Source organism: Tarenaya hassleriana, unplaced genomic scaffold (genome assembly GCF_000463585.1).
Source record: "Tarenaya hassleriana unplaced genomic scaffold, ASM46358v1 Cleome29, whole genome shotgun sequence".
Taxonomy (NCBI): Eukaryota; Viridiplantae; Streptophyta; class Magnoliopsida; order Brassicales; family Cleomaceae; genus Tarenaya; species Tarenaya hassleriana.
This window is the reverse complement of record NW_010966092.1, coordinates 1,165,457-1,180,448: the sequence shown is the minus strand read 5'-3', so window position 1 is coordinate 1,180,448 and position 14,992 is coordinate 1,165,457. Positions and strand designations below refer to the sequence as shown.

At 40.4% G+C, this 14,992-nt stretch overlaps 4 protein-coding genes across 4 annotated transcripts; 2 read left to right on the top strand and 2 right to left on the bottom strand.

Moving 5' to 3' along the window:
• Window positions 1–494: 494 nt before the first annotated feature.
• LOC104818324 (probable receptor-like protein kinase At5g61350) lies at window positions 495–3,530 on the top strand. Its single transcript, XM_010547861.2, has one exon. The coding sequence runs from the start codon at window positions 833–835 to the stop codon at window positions 3,356–3,358; it is 2,526 nt and encodes an 841-aa protein (XP_010546163.1). The 5' UTR covers window positions 495–832; the 3' UTR covers window positions 3,359–3,530.
• A 172-nt stretch (window positions 3,531–3,702) lies between these two features.
• Window positions 3,703–5,187, top strand: LOC104818323. Its single transcript, XM_010547860.2, has 2 exons — window positions 3,703–4,712; window positions 4,819–5,187. Exons 1-2 carry the CDS (start codon window positions 3,918–3,920, stop codon window positions 4,906–4,908), a joined length of 885 nt encoding a protein of 294 aa, XP_010546162.1. The 5' UTR covers window positions 3,703–3,917; the 3' UTR covers window positions 4,909–5,187.
• Window positions 5,188–5,663: 476 nt separating this feature from the next.
• On the bottom strand, window positions 5,664–8,502 carry LOC104818322 (protein NEN1). The gene is made up of 6 exons (XM_010547858.2): window positions 7,992–8,502; window positions 7,487–7,644; window positions 7,233–7,279; window positions 7,060–7,123; window positions 6,121–6,788; window positions 5,664–6,030 (listed from the first exon to the last, which is right to left on the bottom strand). Exons 1-6 carry the CDS (start codon window positions 8,275–8,277, stop codon window positions 5,799–5,801), a joined length of 1,455 nt encoding a protein of 484 aa, XP_010546160.1. The 5' UTR covers window positions 8,278–8,502; the 3' UTR covers window positions 5,664–5,798.
• Window positions 8,503–9,881: 1,379 nt separating this feature from the next.
• On the bottom strand, window positions 9,882–11,804 carry LOC104818321 (transcription factor MYB28-like). The gene is made up of 3 exons (XM_010547857.1): window positions 11,259–11,804; window positions 11,025–11,154; window positions 9,882–10,875 (listed from the first exon to the last, which is right to left on the bottom strand). Exons 1-3 carry the CDS (start codon window positions 11,389–11,391, stop codon window positions 10,185–10,187), a joined length of 954 nt encoding a protein of 317 aa, XP_010546159.1. The 5' UTR covers window positions 11,392–11,804; the 3' UTR covers window positions 9,882–10,184.
• Window positions 11,805–14,992: the final 3,188 nt, after the last annotated feature.

Genomic DNA, 14,992 nt, shown 5'->3' with positions numbered 1-14,992 from the left:
ACATAATATACTAAAAAACAGTCTCACGATTGTTTTTCGGCGGGCCGAATATACGGACGATCGCAATTTGGGTCTCAATTGGGCACGAATTGGGCCTACAATCATATGATCTTTTCAAATTTCATAGTTTTGTTTTACAAAAATTATGTTAGATTATTTAGAGCTTGAATATCATATTAGAGTTGGATTGATATTCAAGCATAAAATAAAATATTTCAAATAGATAATGTTAATAAATAAAGTATTATTCTTTCCAGTACCTTCATATAGATGTATATAATTATATAAATTAGTATTATTCCTAATACATGATGTCAACAAAAATATATTTGTATGGAATGTCATAATCACCGGAATGGGATAAGATACGAAGTATATTGATAATAGTTTATTGGACGGTCGTTTATAAATTACACTGAAAGAAAAAAAACGGCACGCAGTGTGGAAGGTAATGTGGAGAACACTATCGACTCGGAGCACAGCGTGTCGTTTGAAGTATTACATGCCTCGCACGTTGTTCCCCTTACGTGCCTCCAACGAAAACAAACAACGTAAAAATATTATCCTTCCCATAAACAAAAAAAAAAAAAAAAAAAAAATATCAATTCCCACCAAAAAAAAAACGCAGATTTACATAACAGAGGTTCGGAGATCGTGTCTCCGGCGAAGAACCTTCAAAACCTCGTTTCGTGTTCTTCATCCTTCGTCGTTGTCCTTTTCCGTCATTTGTCACATTCTCTCTCTCTCTCTCTCTCTGTGCCGACATTGATGCTGAACCTCTCACCGTCTCCGTCTCATCCGCCGCCGTCGTAACCGCTAATCTCCGGGAATAATGGGAGGAGGCGTTGTCCTCCTCCTCCTCCTCTTAATTTCCCTCTTTGCCCACAGATCAAATTCCTCTTCTCCTCCTCCTTTCACTCCCGTCGACAACTATCTCATCGATTGCGGGTCTCCCGCCGGGACAAAACTCCCCGACGGTCGGAATTTCAGATCTGACACAGATTCCGTCGCCTTCCTCCAGACCGATCAAGACATCCAAACCTCTGTCGACTCCGTTCCCGTCAACCCAGATCGTCTCTCCTCCCTGTCTTCTTCCTCATCTCTCCCGTTGTACCGCACGGCGAGGATCTTCGCCGGGAAATCGACCTACTCCTTCTACATTTCCCGGCCCGGCCGTCACTGGGTCCGCCTCCACTTTTACCCTCTCCCTCACCCACTGTTCAATCTCACCACCGCCGTCTTCTCCGTCACCACCGACGCCACCGTCCTCTTGCACGACTTCTCCGCCAGGGACACCTCCTCCCTCGTCTTCAAGGAGTACCTCATCTACGCCTCCGAGAAACTGTCCGTACACTTCAATCCCCACAAGGGCTCTGTCGCGTTCATCAACGCCGTCGAAGTGGTCTCCGCCCCCGACGAGCTCCTCCCCGATTCGGCTTCATCCGTTCCTCAGGCCCCTGATTTCAAGGGCTTGAGCAACTTCGCCATTCAAGTCTCTTACCGGTTGAATGTCGGAGGCGACATGATCACGCCGAGGTTCGACACTCTGTCTCGCACGTGGCTGCCTGATAAACCCTTCAATTCCTTCCCCGACGGCTCGCGGAATGTGAGCGTTGATCCGAGCACGATCGATTACCCAGAAGGCGGTGCGACTCCATTGATCGCTCCTTATCCGGTCTACGCCACGGCGGATCAGATGGCCGACTCGAAAACCATCGACCCAAACTTCAACCTGTCGTGGACCATGTCCGTGGATCAGGGACACGACTACTTTATCAGACTACACTTCTGTGACATTGTCAGCAAATCGCTCAACGACCTCGTCTTCGACATCTACATCAACAAGCTCTCTGCTGTCTCTGGCTTCGATCTCTCGTCCAAAACCAACGCCTTGTCCACAGCGTTCTATGCAGATTTCGTGCTCAACACCACCGCGATCACCAATGGCTCGATCATGGTTCAGGTGGGTCCGACCCCAAATGGTCAGTCTGGTAATCCCAACGCGATTCTGAATGGGTTAGAGGTCATGAAGCTGAACAATGCAGCCGGGAGCCTGGATGGGCTTTTCGGGGTAGATGGAGAGTACAAAGGCAGTGAAAGCGGGATGTCGTCGAAGAAGATCATCATTGCTGGTTTCGGATTCGTGATGGGAGTCACGGCTCTGTTCGGGGTGGTGATGTTACTCGTCCGGTGGCAAAGACGTCCTAAAGACTGGCAGAAACGCGATAGTTTCTCGTCGTGGTTGCTCCCTCTGCACTCAAGTCACTCAAGTTTTCTCTCAAGCAAGAGCAGTACGTCGAGACGGATGAGTATTTTCGGGTCAAGGAAAAGTAAGAGCAGCGGATTCTCGAGCTTCTTCTCGAACCAGGGACTAGGCCGGTTCTTCACGTTCAGTGAACTACAGGCTGCAACACAGAACTTCGACGAGAAATCCGTGATTGGAGTCGGCGGGTTCGGAAAAGTATACATCGCAGAAATCGATGACGGGACCAAAGTCGCGATCAAGCGAGGAAACCCGAGCTCAGAACAAGGAGTGAACGAGTTTCAGACTGAGATTCAGATGCTGTCTAAACTCAGACACCGACACCTCGTCTCCCTGATCGGATTCTGCGACGAACAACAAGAGATGATCCTCGTATACGAGTACATGGCCAACGGCCCCCTCCGCGACCATCTCTACACCTCAAAGGACGACCCTAACCCTAAACCTACCTTGTCATGGAAGCAACGTCTCGAAATCTGCATAGGAGCGGCTCGTGGGCTGCACTACCTCCACACGGGCGCGGCCCAGGGGATCATCCACCGGGACGTGAAGACCACGAACATCCTCCTGGACGAGAACCTGGTGGCTAAAGTCTCGGACTTTGGACTTTCCAAAGCTGCCCCCATGGAGCAAGGGCATGTCAGCACGGCGGTGAAGGGCAGTTTCGGGTATTTGGACCCAGAATACTTCAGACGACAGCAGCTGACGGAGAAATCGGACGTGTACTCGTTCGGAGTGGTGCTGTTCGAGGCGCTGTGTGCCCGGCCGGTGATAAACCCGCAGTTGCCGAGAGAGCAAGTGAACTTGGCCGAATACGCGATGCAACTGCACAGGAAAGGGATGCTGGAGAGAATCGTGGATCCGAAGATTGTCGGGACAATCAGTACAGGGTCGCTGAGGAAGTTCGTGGAGGCGGCGGAGAAATGCCTGGCGGAGTACGGGAGTGATCGGCCGGGGATGGGGGATGTGCTGTGGAATCTCGAGTACGCCTTGCAGCTTCAGGAGGCGTCGGCTCAGGCTGATCTGTCCGAGGATAAGACTTTACTTCATATTCCTGTCGGAGATTCCGATGTGCCGGCGGCGATTCCGACGTGAACGTGTGCTTTTTCTTTCGGTCTAATGGGCCTTTTTTTTAGAAAGACTGTTTTTTTTATTTGAAGGAAATTGGGATTTTTTTTTTTTCTGTTTTTCTTTTTTTTTTCCTTTTTTAATTCCAATTGTTTGGTTGTTTTTATTTGTAGATTGTGTTGTGCATAAACTTTGCTTTCATGGAGCACCAAGGTGACTTTGGATATTTATTGAGTAATTTTTATAAAACCAAAAAAAAATACATTCGAATTGAATCGGTTTATGATAAAACCTGAAAATTTTTAATCAAATCGAATCGAATTCAATAGAATGTTTATTATTTTCTGAAATAACCGAAAAACATGAATCCAATCCGACCTCCATCACTCTATTGTGAAACCCTAACCGGTCCGGTTACATAACATTTTGATTTTTCTCCGGTTCTCCCAAAGCTTTTCGGTTCGCTTCGGTGCGGTCCGTCAGTATTTTTTGATCGGTATTATATTTCTCTCTTTTTTTTGGTTTTTTAAACAAAGAAAGCGAACGCAGGCAAGAAACTCGTCACGTGTACCGATGTTTGAAGAAGATGGGCGATTGGTTTCCTCTGCAACAGCAGGCATTTTACTCCGCCGTTTCTTTTGACAAAAACCCTAGAGGCAGCAATTCTCAGGAGAATCCTGCGAAAATGGCGGAAGAGGATGACCTGTACTGGGTGGAGCAGCCGATTGGGCTCCCGATTCGCAGGAACAAGACGGATTGGCCAATGGTTGTCATCAAAGATTCTGCAGGTTCCGTCAAGGACGACCTCTCTGTCTTCCCGCCGATCAATCATGAGAATCTCCAGGTCTCTTCCATCACCGATGGAGGTGTCGGGAATCTGGATTCTCCTTCGCCGTCGGAATCCTCCTCTCCGGTTTCTTCGTCGCAAGGATCCGCTTTGTCCTCGTCGTTTTCTCTGTCTCCGTCGGATTCAAACGGACAACCGCAGTGGACGGCGGCTGATTTTGACCCCAAATCGCCTTGGAAGCCATCCGAGACCGACGGAAAATCTCCACGACTGTCTTCCGATTTAGACGGTGAATCTCCACCATCCGATGCAGTCGCAGAATCGCCTCGGAAGCCACTGAGTCGCTCCTCGCGTGAGGTCGATGTCGTCCATTGTTGGTGGAAACTTCTTCTCCTTCCCGTACTCTCAAAGCTCCGGAATACCTTGACATGGTTCTCCGGCTGTAACTTCAGTTCCATCATAGGTACTCTCCGGTCATTATATCCAGTCCTTGCCATCGCGACATTGTGGTGGACTCGTGTGCGAACTCGACGGAGACGGTGCAAGGGAGAAACCATGGAACATCTCAGAAACGTGATCAAAGAGAAAGACGAGGTTGGTTTCCAATTTCCTTACAAGAGTGTGTTCGATGAAATCAGTGAGACACGAAGTTGGATCAATTAACACGGTTTATGAGTCTTTTGTTTCTCTGTGTTTGCAGAGGATCGTTCAGCTCTTGCATCAGATTGCTCAGGTAAACGAGTTGCTGGTTAAGCACCACAAGAATGTCATCTCAAGACTTCCAAATTGATCAAAAGATTCACCGACCACAGATTCTTTTGTTGTTTCTTCTTCTTCTTGATTGTATTATTCTTCTAGATATCACAATGAGGAAAAAAAAGGCTTGAACTTTCCCCATCAAGAACTCTGGTTTCCCATCTTCATAATCTGTAAGTTTGTGCGTGAGATCCAAAGTAGCTTCCTTTATGCTCGTTAGGAACCCTTTGGTGTAGTAGGAGCCAAGAGGGTGACAATTCAGGTCCATTGTAGACAAAGGGTAACTTCAATGTAATATTAAGATCATTCATCCTTTGAATTTTTTAACCAAATGTGTGGTGCATTTCAGCTGCTAGCTCCTGCTCTAATGTTGTTGGGGGCGTTTGTTCCGAGTATATCAAAACTTGTTTACATACTTCAATGGGGTGATCGTCTCCTTTCTCAGCTCTAACGTTGTCAATGGCAAACCTAGAACTTTGCTTCTGATGGGTAACCATACCTTGTGTTTGTTCGTCCCAGTTGGTGAACTTGGGTCCAAGCGAGTAGGTCATGCTGAGATTGTGATCTGAGGGCAGCTCTTCCGAGTCAGATCGGATCTCTGAGAAAATCCGAAAGGTGATCTTGATGTTGTCGAACACCTTCTGGATCTTCCTGCCACGTGGCAACCCGTCCTTTCCCGGCACCCTTCTGTGTCGTGAAGCCGTCATGCCCCATTTCGCTAAAGAGATTGAGATCTGTGAGAATGACACTGTATCTTACAGGAGAAGCAGACAGAGAGAGAGAGAGAGAAGCGTTCTGGCAAGAATTCTAACAGGGACTAAAGGTAATAAGGATGCACTTATTAGGAACAGTAAAATATATCTACAAAGCAGTTGTTTTGTAAGCTCTACTGTAAACCATGTCTTTCTACGGACACTATGTGGATTACGAGAGTATAATCAGCGTTCGAGCAACCAGACGGATCCCAGCTCTCTGCTGGTAATCATATGGCTCCAGAGTCAAGAACGCGTCAACCACCGTCCCTGGGTTCAACAAGGACTCGAGCTCTCCAGCGCTCGGGTTGCTAAAGATTAGCTTCTGGATCAATCCAGACGAGTCTCTCTGGTGTATCTCTGCTCCGTACCGAGTTACATCTCCGTTCACCTCTGTCGGTATACTGCAGAAAAAAACCCAAGAATCATCAACCAACCAAGATATAACTGCGCAACCGGGTTTCAGTTTTCGAGGAGACAGGTTTTTAACTTACTGTATCCTCGCGGTAGGGTAATTCACAAAGCCTTTCCTCGGGATGACCACTGGATTCCAGTCTGAACTGCTACCCGAGTCAGCGGTCAGTTTCTGGGCAAGACCATCACATGCTTCCAGAACCCTGCATACGCTCGGGTTCAGATCAACCACGAAGTTTAACCTCCGTCTGCCAGCGCTATCCAGAAACTTCCCGTTGATTCCAAACCGCACGTTTAAACGAGGGCAATGAAGCTGAAGAGGGTTATCTCCATGGAGTAGCTTAAGCTTCATCTTTTGGCACCCGTGATAAAACGGGACAAGGATCACTTTGATATTGGGAACAGAAACTTCATCGGGCTCCAAGAATACCGAATGACCATCACTACCCTGGATTTCAATGGTACCCAGCGTTTGATTCCTCTCTACTTCCTCCTCTTCTTCCATCATCGGAATATCTGACTGAAGGGCAGTGAAAGCCACTTCATTTCTCAAGAGGCTCAAGTCGAATGGATTTGGTTGAGTTGATGTGGACGGAATAGGTACAGTCAGATCATTCTCAACTGTCCGTTGATCCACAGTAGACGATGGACTGACCTCGTGAAGAGATCTTCTCGTGGCTCTACGCCTTCTTGAACTAGTTTCCGGTGAAACTGAACTCTCCACTAGTGCATCCGGGAGACTCGACTCCTGTCAAACAAAAGCATGCCCCTCTCGTTAGCTCCAGAACATCGGTCATTTCTCCGATTGAGAAGCATTCTCGATTTGACTGGAATTTAGCAGATATTGAAACAAATGCAATCAAGCTCTAGTTGCAGTATGAATTTTTTTGTTATGTCCTTGGGGTTTTTTCTCATCAAAGTGAGAAGCATTCTTGAAATGTACAACCAGTCTACTGTTGAAATGGGATCAAATGTATGAACGTGATTCCATAATTTTCAAGAAACAGAGGAGAACATACCAAGAACAATACAGTGGCACAATATTTGAGAACCTCGAGATTCATCCTGACATCGTCCAGGCTCCTGAAGATAATTGAGGCATCAAAACACAACGATAGCATAATCGAAACTTCGATTCAGAAATACAGACCAAAACAGTGTGAAAAGGAACATAAAAACTCGGAGAATTTACCTATGTGTCTGCTTCCCCAGACCAAAGTATGTAGCTAAAGTTGCCATCTGCCCAAAAAAAAGACACACTGGATAAGTATTAGCCTCTAAATCCTAACAAAGAGCAAATTCTTTCCAAAACTAATAACCCGAAAACCACACAGATCATATGTCAAGACAAACAAAGATCACTGAGTTCCATCCAATTTCATCACTCCAGATTCCAAACCCTCCAAGAGTGCATTCTAGAAAGGGAAAATGTATGCAAGAACAAACCTTCATATCACCGGCTCTCCTTCCAAACTTTTGAGTTAGCAAAGCCAAAGAGTCGATAGTCCCTTTCGGCTCAGGTGGCTGCCTGCCAATCTCGGCAAATGCCTCTCTTATCCTCGCACAATCAAACCTCAATATGTTGTGGCCCGCCCAAATTCTCCCTACGACATACATTACAACCCAAACATCAATCCCTGAGCCATTGTAATATAATTGCTGATCAGTGAAGCAAAGCCCTCTGTCATTTTGCTATCCCCATAATGTTCTTCCATGTAGACACACACAAAAAGAAAAGCACTTTGGATTCAATTCATTTCTGCAAGAAAGAACTCGTTTTCTACTGGTGCAAGTCGGAATCATTGACAAACCCACGAAGCTATAGCAAGGTCGTAGTTAATCACAATTCAAAAGTGACAAACTTTTTAGCTAAAATCCCAGAGACCAAAACTTTCCCTCTCTAATTCATTTCAGATGGGCGAGAAAGAGATGAAAGAATCAGAAGATTAACCATGGAGGAAGTCGTAGACGGTGTCGGCGATGTCCGCGAACGAAGGAGCGGAAACGACGTTGTCGCGAGTGATGCCGTTGCAACGGACGGAGAGCGACGATATGAGGCTGAGATCAGCGGGTCGGACAAGGGTCGAGTAGTTTCGGAGCTCGACGAGCTTCCTCGGACAAACCAGGATCGACCCGAATTCCAGAATGGCGAATCGCTGTCCGGGTCGGTTCGGAACCGTAGTCTCCACATCAAAGAAGGCAATCTCGGATCTGTCTTCCACCGGCGTCGGACTCATCGTGGAGAGTAACGGGTCGTGATCGAATTTGGCGCAAAAGAAGAAAACAAGTGAAGATTTTTGGATTTTCCTCGGGGAAAACGGCGAGTCGCCCACGGATTATATGAAGGTGGGTAACTTAGCAAGGTGGGTTTCTTCGGGGTGTTTGCCCAATTCTGTAGACAAGGGCAAGGCCCATGTGAAATCAATTTCTAGGGTTTATCTCTCTGGGTGGGTATTCTTTAAGAGAAATGTATTCATCAATCTTTAACCAAATCTAAGATTTCATGTTAGGTTTCACAATGCAAACCAAACGTAGACGGACAAAGTATCGTTCTTTGCCACTAACACGTGGTTTTTCGGCTCCTTGTCCTTCGGATGAGGTTTTCTATGACCAGGGAATCCCTCTCAAACTATAATACAAATATTTCCAAGATCACGTGGTTCAATTTGTAAAGTTAGAGTTAAAAGTATTTTTTCAATTTAGGTTTGAATCTCTATTTAATTTGAAAAAATACATTCACATAAGTTTTTTTGATATTTTGAGAGATATAATTGAATTTGATAATGAAAATGATATGATCAAGGAAGCTCATCGCATCTTTCGTTCCAGATTAATTGCCCATACTTTCCGAGACCCAATTGACTTTACCTTAGTCGGTAGAGCTCGGAAGGGAAAAGACAAATTTAAGTAGTCCTCTACTATTGAGAAGGCCTCGTTGAGACTAAGATTCGTGACGAATCAACGGTTTGCTGCGATGAATAAGATTTCCACATCTTTATGACTATTAATTGTTGTATTTGTTCTCTTTAATATGCCTGAGTTTTTTTGTGGCTCTAAACTCTGGATTAAATTCTGGTTGTAAAATATTTGAATTAATATACATTTACCGTTAACAAAAAAAAAAAGATATAATTGAATTAAAAAATCGAACTTACTGATTATAAAAAAATTATAATAAAAATATCCCATATAAGTATACCCATTTAAAATAAAATATATAAGCCCTTTTAAATAAATGCCATTTCAGTGTAACTTCACAATATATATATATATATATATATATATATGTATGTATGTGTATGTATATATTAACCATTCACGTGCATGCGCATCTAAACATTTCGTTTAATGTCACTTTCTTATCGTTTTTTTTTGTAAAACCTACATTTTATATAATCTCTCTACTAATAAACTTTATTTTCTTGCATGACATGCCCAAGGAAAAAAAAGATACAATATATATAGTACATAAATTATACACATATACGGTCACTTGTCATTTCTCGATTTGTGGTTTGATGATCCTTGCGTAGAGGGGCCATGCTATCATTCATTACACGAAAACACTAGAGGCACTCTCACTACAAAAGATAAATGTGACGTAGTACTAGTAATCACTAAAGACATGTTATCTTTCATTATACATATATATATATATATATATATCAGGTAGTGATGCTTTTCATGTCACATACATAGAGTTTAATCGTTACGTGACGTCTTCTTCGTAAGGTCCACGCCATGGTCATAATGATGTTTTGCAAAAGATAAAGAAGAGGAATAGTTAAAAATGGTACACTAATTAATTAATTAACGAAAGAAATTAAGTTTTACACGGAAATTAAAAAAAAAACTTTATTATAATCCGCGAATCAAACACTAATTGATGGGCTAGATTTATTTTACAACTCAAGAAGCAGTGGTCCGTTCTCGATCTAATTAGAGAACCCTTTTTTATTCAATACGATGCCCTAAAACCCTAATCTTCGGATTTTATCTAATGGATATGCACATGAGATCTGAAACATCCGACATGTCACAACTGTTGTCCCCACGACTACACAAGTCCAACTAATCACACGGTGTATTATTTCCTTTAGTTTTCTTCCATCTTCTTCTCTTTCTCGCCCACGTGGAATTCGAATCATATGAAATTCGGATGGTCGAGAATGTAATCGGACCAACCATCCATCCGGCTTATCGCATTCGCATCCTCATCAACGGTGGTAGTTGATGAGACATCTTGGGAGAAATTGTTCTTATTCTCTTCATCGTTCTTATCAAAACTCTCAAGAAACTGCGAGAAATCATATTCTTGGTCGTTGAAGTCGAAATTGGCAGTTGTGGGTTTTGTCATAGTTTCCAACGAGTTGTCGGTTAGTTGTTCATTGTACCATGAAGAAGATTGGGAGAGCAAATCAAAATCATCGGTTTCCATTGAAACCTGGGAAAGATCTCGAGGGAGGCGTGATGGCGGCGTTAGATCGGTTAAGCTACCATTAATGGAAGCCGACAAGATTCCCTTCACGGAAGTAACCCGAGTGGCCACTTTGTTTAACAGGAGAGAAGTGAAATTCGACGTTGAGGAAAGCTTCTTGCAGCTCAAGGGACCTTCTGACGATGTCGGAGGAGAGAGGGATTGCTCGTCGTCATCGGGGTTAGAGGCATATTGGGAATTGGAATTCTCGAGAGAAGAGCTAGGGTTAGAACCGAGTGGCTTGTGTGCCAAGGCATCGATGCTCTGTTCGGACAGTCGCTTTTTGAGATGCGTGTTCCAGTAGTTCTTAACCTCGTTGTCTGTTCTCCTCGGCAAATGCCTTGCTATGGCCGACCACCTGAATCAAACGAACCCACAAAATGTTCCTCTTTGGTTTTAGTTTTCATCGATCATCACACTAGGGATACATACATATATATACACAGATACATATATGTATATATACACGTATAAGCATGCAAGCTGGAGATCATACAATATACATACTTGTTGCCATAGGAAGCATGAAGCATGATGATGATTTGCTCCTCCTCTGGACTAAACACTCCTCTCTTGATATCGGGTTTCAGATAGTTTGTCCATCGCAGTCTACAGCTCTTTCCGCACCTTTTCAACCCTGAACCATAATATATATATATATTTATATATATACAAATTCGATGAATCTTCTTCACCACCACACATATATATACATATACATATATATACATACACACACACCTGCTTTTTGGGGAACGTGGCGCCATCCGCCTTCGCCGAATTCTTGGATATAAGCGATGAGTTTCTTGTCCTCTTCTGTGGTCCATGCCCCTTTCTTTAACCCTTGTACGCTACAACACGGTTTTCTCGACATTTTTCGATTCCTTCACACGTTCCCGTCCTTATAGTACTCTCATTCAAGATCGAAAACGAAACCAAGATGAAGAAAGAAAGGACAAGGAGGGAGATCGATGTAAGAGATTGATTGCTGATTACTGATTAGTTAAAAGGCAAAGACACAGATCTTTTGATGAGAACTCTTATACATCTGAATATGAAACTGACCGAAAACCGGTTGAAGATCTCTCTCGGAAAATGGATGTATGTTTCTATTTCCATGGTCTTATTTCGATCAATCTACAGGTTCATGCTGAAAGAAAAAAAGTGAAGAATAAAAGAGGCGCGGCGATGGACTTTTAAGCTTGTCTTCCATATTTATATATACGCGTAGATATATACACACGCTCACACTCGCACATGTGTAGATACATTCATATACTCACACACACATTTGAGTTGATCAGCCTTGAAGTGAAAGCCAATAGATCTGCATGATAATACATCAGCTAATCAACTAATATATATATTCTTTGATGAAAACTTTCTTCTTTTTTAGGTTGTATTATTGAAGACAAATTGTGGTAGATACGAAATTCTGGTTACCATATAGTTTTATTTAAAGGAAAAAATGTCTTAAGCTCAATGAAATACAACATAGTTATCAAATAAACCCGCAAATAGGGTCAAAATGACCGGGTCGGACCAGTCCAACTCGAGACCGGATCAGGTCCGGTCGGCCCGAAACATAAATGAACCTAAAATCTTAGGTCCAAACCTCGTTCCTAAGGGCTTTTTTTGGGTTTTGGGTTTGAACATTCAAAAAAAATTAGTGTATAACAAATAAACTATAACGATACAATTAAAAAATAACTAATAAAATACAAAACTTTTAATACATACTCGAGATAACTAAAAAACAAAAATTAGCTAACAAAGTTTAATAGCATATAATTTGATTTAAGAGAAATTTAAAAATCGAATTCTTTAGTTTTTTGTGATAATAAAATTTATTTAAATATTAAATTATTATATTATTCAATCTGAATAATTATTTGAAACTAATGATATTCTAATTTTGAATATATTGTCTATTAAAATATTATATCCTTTATTTAGTATTAAACAAATTTTTAATTTTTTATATTTCTCTTTATTACATAAATTTTTATATTTTCTATATATAAACATGTATATATATATAAGATTGAATGGACGTATATATATATATATATATATATATGTATGATTGAATGTATGAGTATGTATATATGTATATATATGTATTTATCTATATATGTGAATATATATAGCCCTTTTTGGCCCATATTTTTTTCGGGTCGGATCGGATTGAATATAGACAAACGGGTCTTAATTTTTTTTAACTTAAATCCGTAAATTTTACGAGCAAATTCGGGTTGGGTAATGAGTTTTGGAATTTTTTGACATCCCTATACGTAAACAATCTTAATATTTTGTAAATATATGATTGATACTTTATTAAAAATATATAAAAGTATATTTTTTCTAGATCCTTCCAATAACTTATATTGACAACTAAACAATTTTTTTTATATTTTTCAAAATTGCTAAGATTTTCCTATTAAATAATATAACTAAATTATTTTAATTTGTTAATAAATTCAGAATAATACATTATGTTAAGTATTTTTTTTCTTAATAAAAAATCGGTTTGCCTATAGATTAATTTACAAAATATTTTTTCTTCTTTTAAGAACAACAATAATAAAACCGAGTATAGATGACAAAACGGTAAGGTAGAAATTCAAAGTGTTTTTTCATCAGTTTTTTAGACATCATTTTGAGTTATCTTTTACCAACAACAACAATAATAATAATAATCTAATTTAAATTTAATAGGAATTTCGATCGAAATTCTCATAGTGAAAAGAACCAAAATTCCTAATAAACTCATGAATAAGTTCAATTTATTTTAGCAAAAAAAATATCATAAACTCCTAAACAAAGCTGGATTAGAAATGTTGGTGTTGTGAAGACGTTACAAATATTTATGGACTAACGTTTGATATATATATATATATATAAGTTAAATGTGAACGATACATATATGCGAAAGTTAAGAAATAGTTCTGAAAAAGCTTCAAGACAAAACATCTCAATAGATAAAAGATGATTAAACGATTATAAATTATTTTAGTTGACCTATTTATAAGAGAACCAGAACAAAACATATCATCAGTGTGACTAAGATTTATGATAGTTTACCTCATAAATATGTTGAACTTTGATCTGAATAGTTTGAAGGCAACATTGTATTACTTGAATGCTGTATTTTTTATTTTTTATTTTTTTGGCATTTTGGTCATAGACTTGAGCTGCAATATTTGGGGTTTTCATTTTGAATTTTCTTCATTTTATATCATGTAGCAAATGGGTTGAATATGTATATGAATTGATCCAATATTCTTTTCCATGTATTATTAGCAGAAACATTCTAAAAATGAGATTTAGAACATTTTCAACCATGCATATGTTACAAGTACTATACCCTACTGTGTTTTATATTAGCCCTCAAGATTATTTTGTGTGAACATCCTATATCCTATATATGGGACAATTGTATTATGTTCTTGATCAATCGATATAGGTGATCTATCACGACAACTCAAATTAGATAGACAACCAAAGACGGATTCATCACGCGGTTAAAGATGTGGTTTATCTATATCTATATTTATATATTAAAGTAGAGTAATATATGTAAACAGTATACAATACATTATTGGTTTTATAATTAATTAGTGCCATTCTTATAAGATTTGACTTCTCATCTTCTTTTTTTTTTTGTGTTGCATTTTATATTAGCCTTTTGGTATCTTTAATGAATTTTCTTCGTAACATGTGATGGAAAATTTGACTAAATCCTGATTCGTTGAAAGATTTCATTATTGCTGAATCATTGGGCTCTCTTATCCTTATGTACATTTGTCACGATGACGACCAATAGATTTGCTCCTCTCTCTCTCTCTCTCCGTATGTATGCACGCACATGCATACATACACATATACATAATTCTACAGTATTATATGATCGGATCGTCCGCCTTTTGTGGTTGTAATATATGTGATTATGAATATATTATTGCGAAATATATCTTGTTGTGTTTCTAGTTAAGGTGGTTCTTTGATCTCTCGTTATCATTGTTACATTAGTAATTTTCACACGCAAACTTGTCATGATGAAAACAAAATAAGTGCAAGTGGTAACTATACAAAACAAATGCCAAAATCAACAAAACAAAAATAGTAAACTTTGTCGTGGGGGAGACAGATGAACATTTGTCGTCCACTTGTAAGACATGACCGTGGTGGGGAACACCGAAAACGCCCCCACTCACTCTAATAATATAAGCTTGTCTTCTACATGATCTTGTGAAATTAATTATTTCTCCACATTCACATATTATATATATATATATATATATATATATTTAAACTGCGATACCCATCAGTTAACAGCAAGAGAGATGATAAAGTTATCTTCAAAATGATGGATACGATTCCACAGGTGGAGCGGATGTAATTTCTAGATCAAAATGGTCTATATATAAAAACTGATCTCGTATCTAGGGTGGATGTAGTCGGATCGAATATAT

Bases quoted from the DNA above. Each gene is read 5' to 3' on its own strand.
- LOC104818324 (XM_010547861.2), top strand. From the start codon at position 833: ATGGGAGGAGGCGTTGTCCTCCTCCTCCTCCTCTTAATTTCCCTCTTT.
- LOC104818323 (XM_010547860.2), top strand. From the start codon at position 3,918: ATGGGCGATTGGTTTCCTCTGCAACAGCAGGCATTTTACTCCGCCGTT. The intron at 4,713-4,818 runs GTTGGTTTCCAA...CTGTGTTTGCAG, and splicing joins TGATCAAAGAGAAAGACGAG to AGGATCGTTCAGCTCTTGCA.
- LOC104818322 (XM_010547858.2), bottom strand. From the start codon at position 8,277: ATGAGTCCGACGCCGGTGGAAGACAGATCCGAGATTGCCTTCTTTGAT. The intron at 7,124-7,232 runs GTAAATTCTCCG...AATTATCTTCAG, and splicing joins CTGGGGAAGCAGACACATAG to GAGCCTGGACGATGTCAGGA. The intron at 6,789-7,059 runs GTATGTTCTCCT...TTTGTTTGACAG, and splicing joins GTGCCACTGTATTGTTCTTG to GAGTCGAGTCTCCCGGATGC.
- LOC104818321 (XM_010547857.1), bottom strand. From the start codon at position 11,391: ATGTCGAGAAAACCGTGTTGTAGCGTACAAGGGTTAAAGAAAGGGGCA. The intron at 11,155-11,258 runs GTGTGTGTGTAT...ATTATGGTTCAG, and splicing joins CCACGTTCCCCAAAAAGCAG to GGTTGAAAAGGTGCGGAAAG. The intron at 10,876-11,024 runs GTATGTATATTG...CGTTTGATTCAG, and splicing joins CATGCTTCCTATGGCAACAA to GTGGTCGGCCATAGCAAGGC.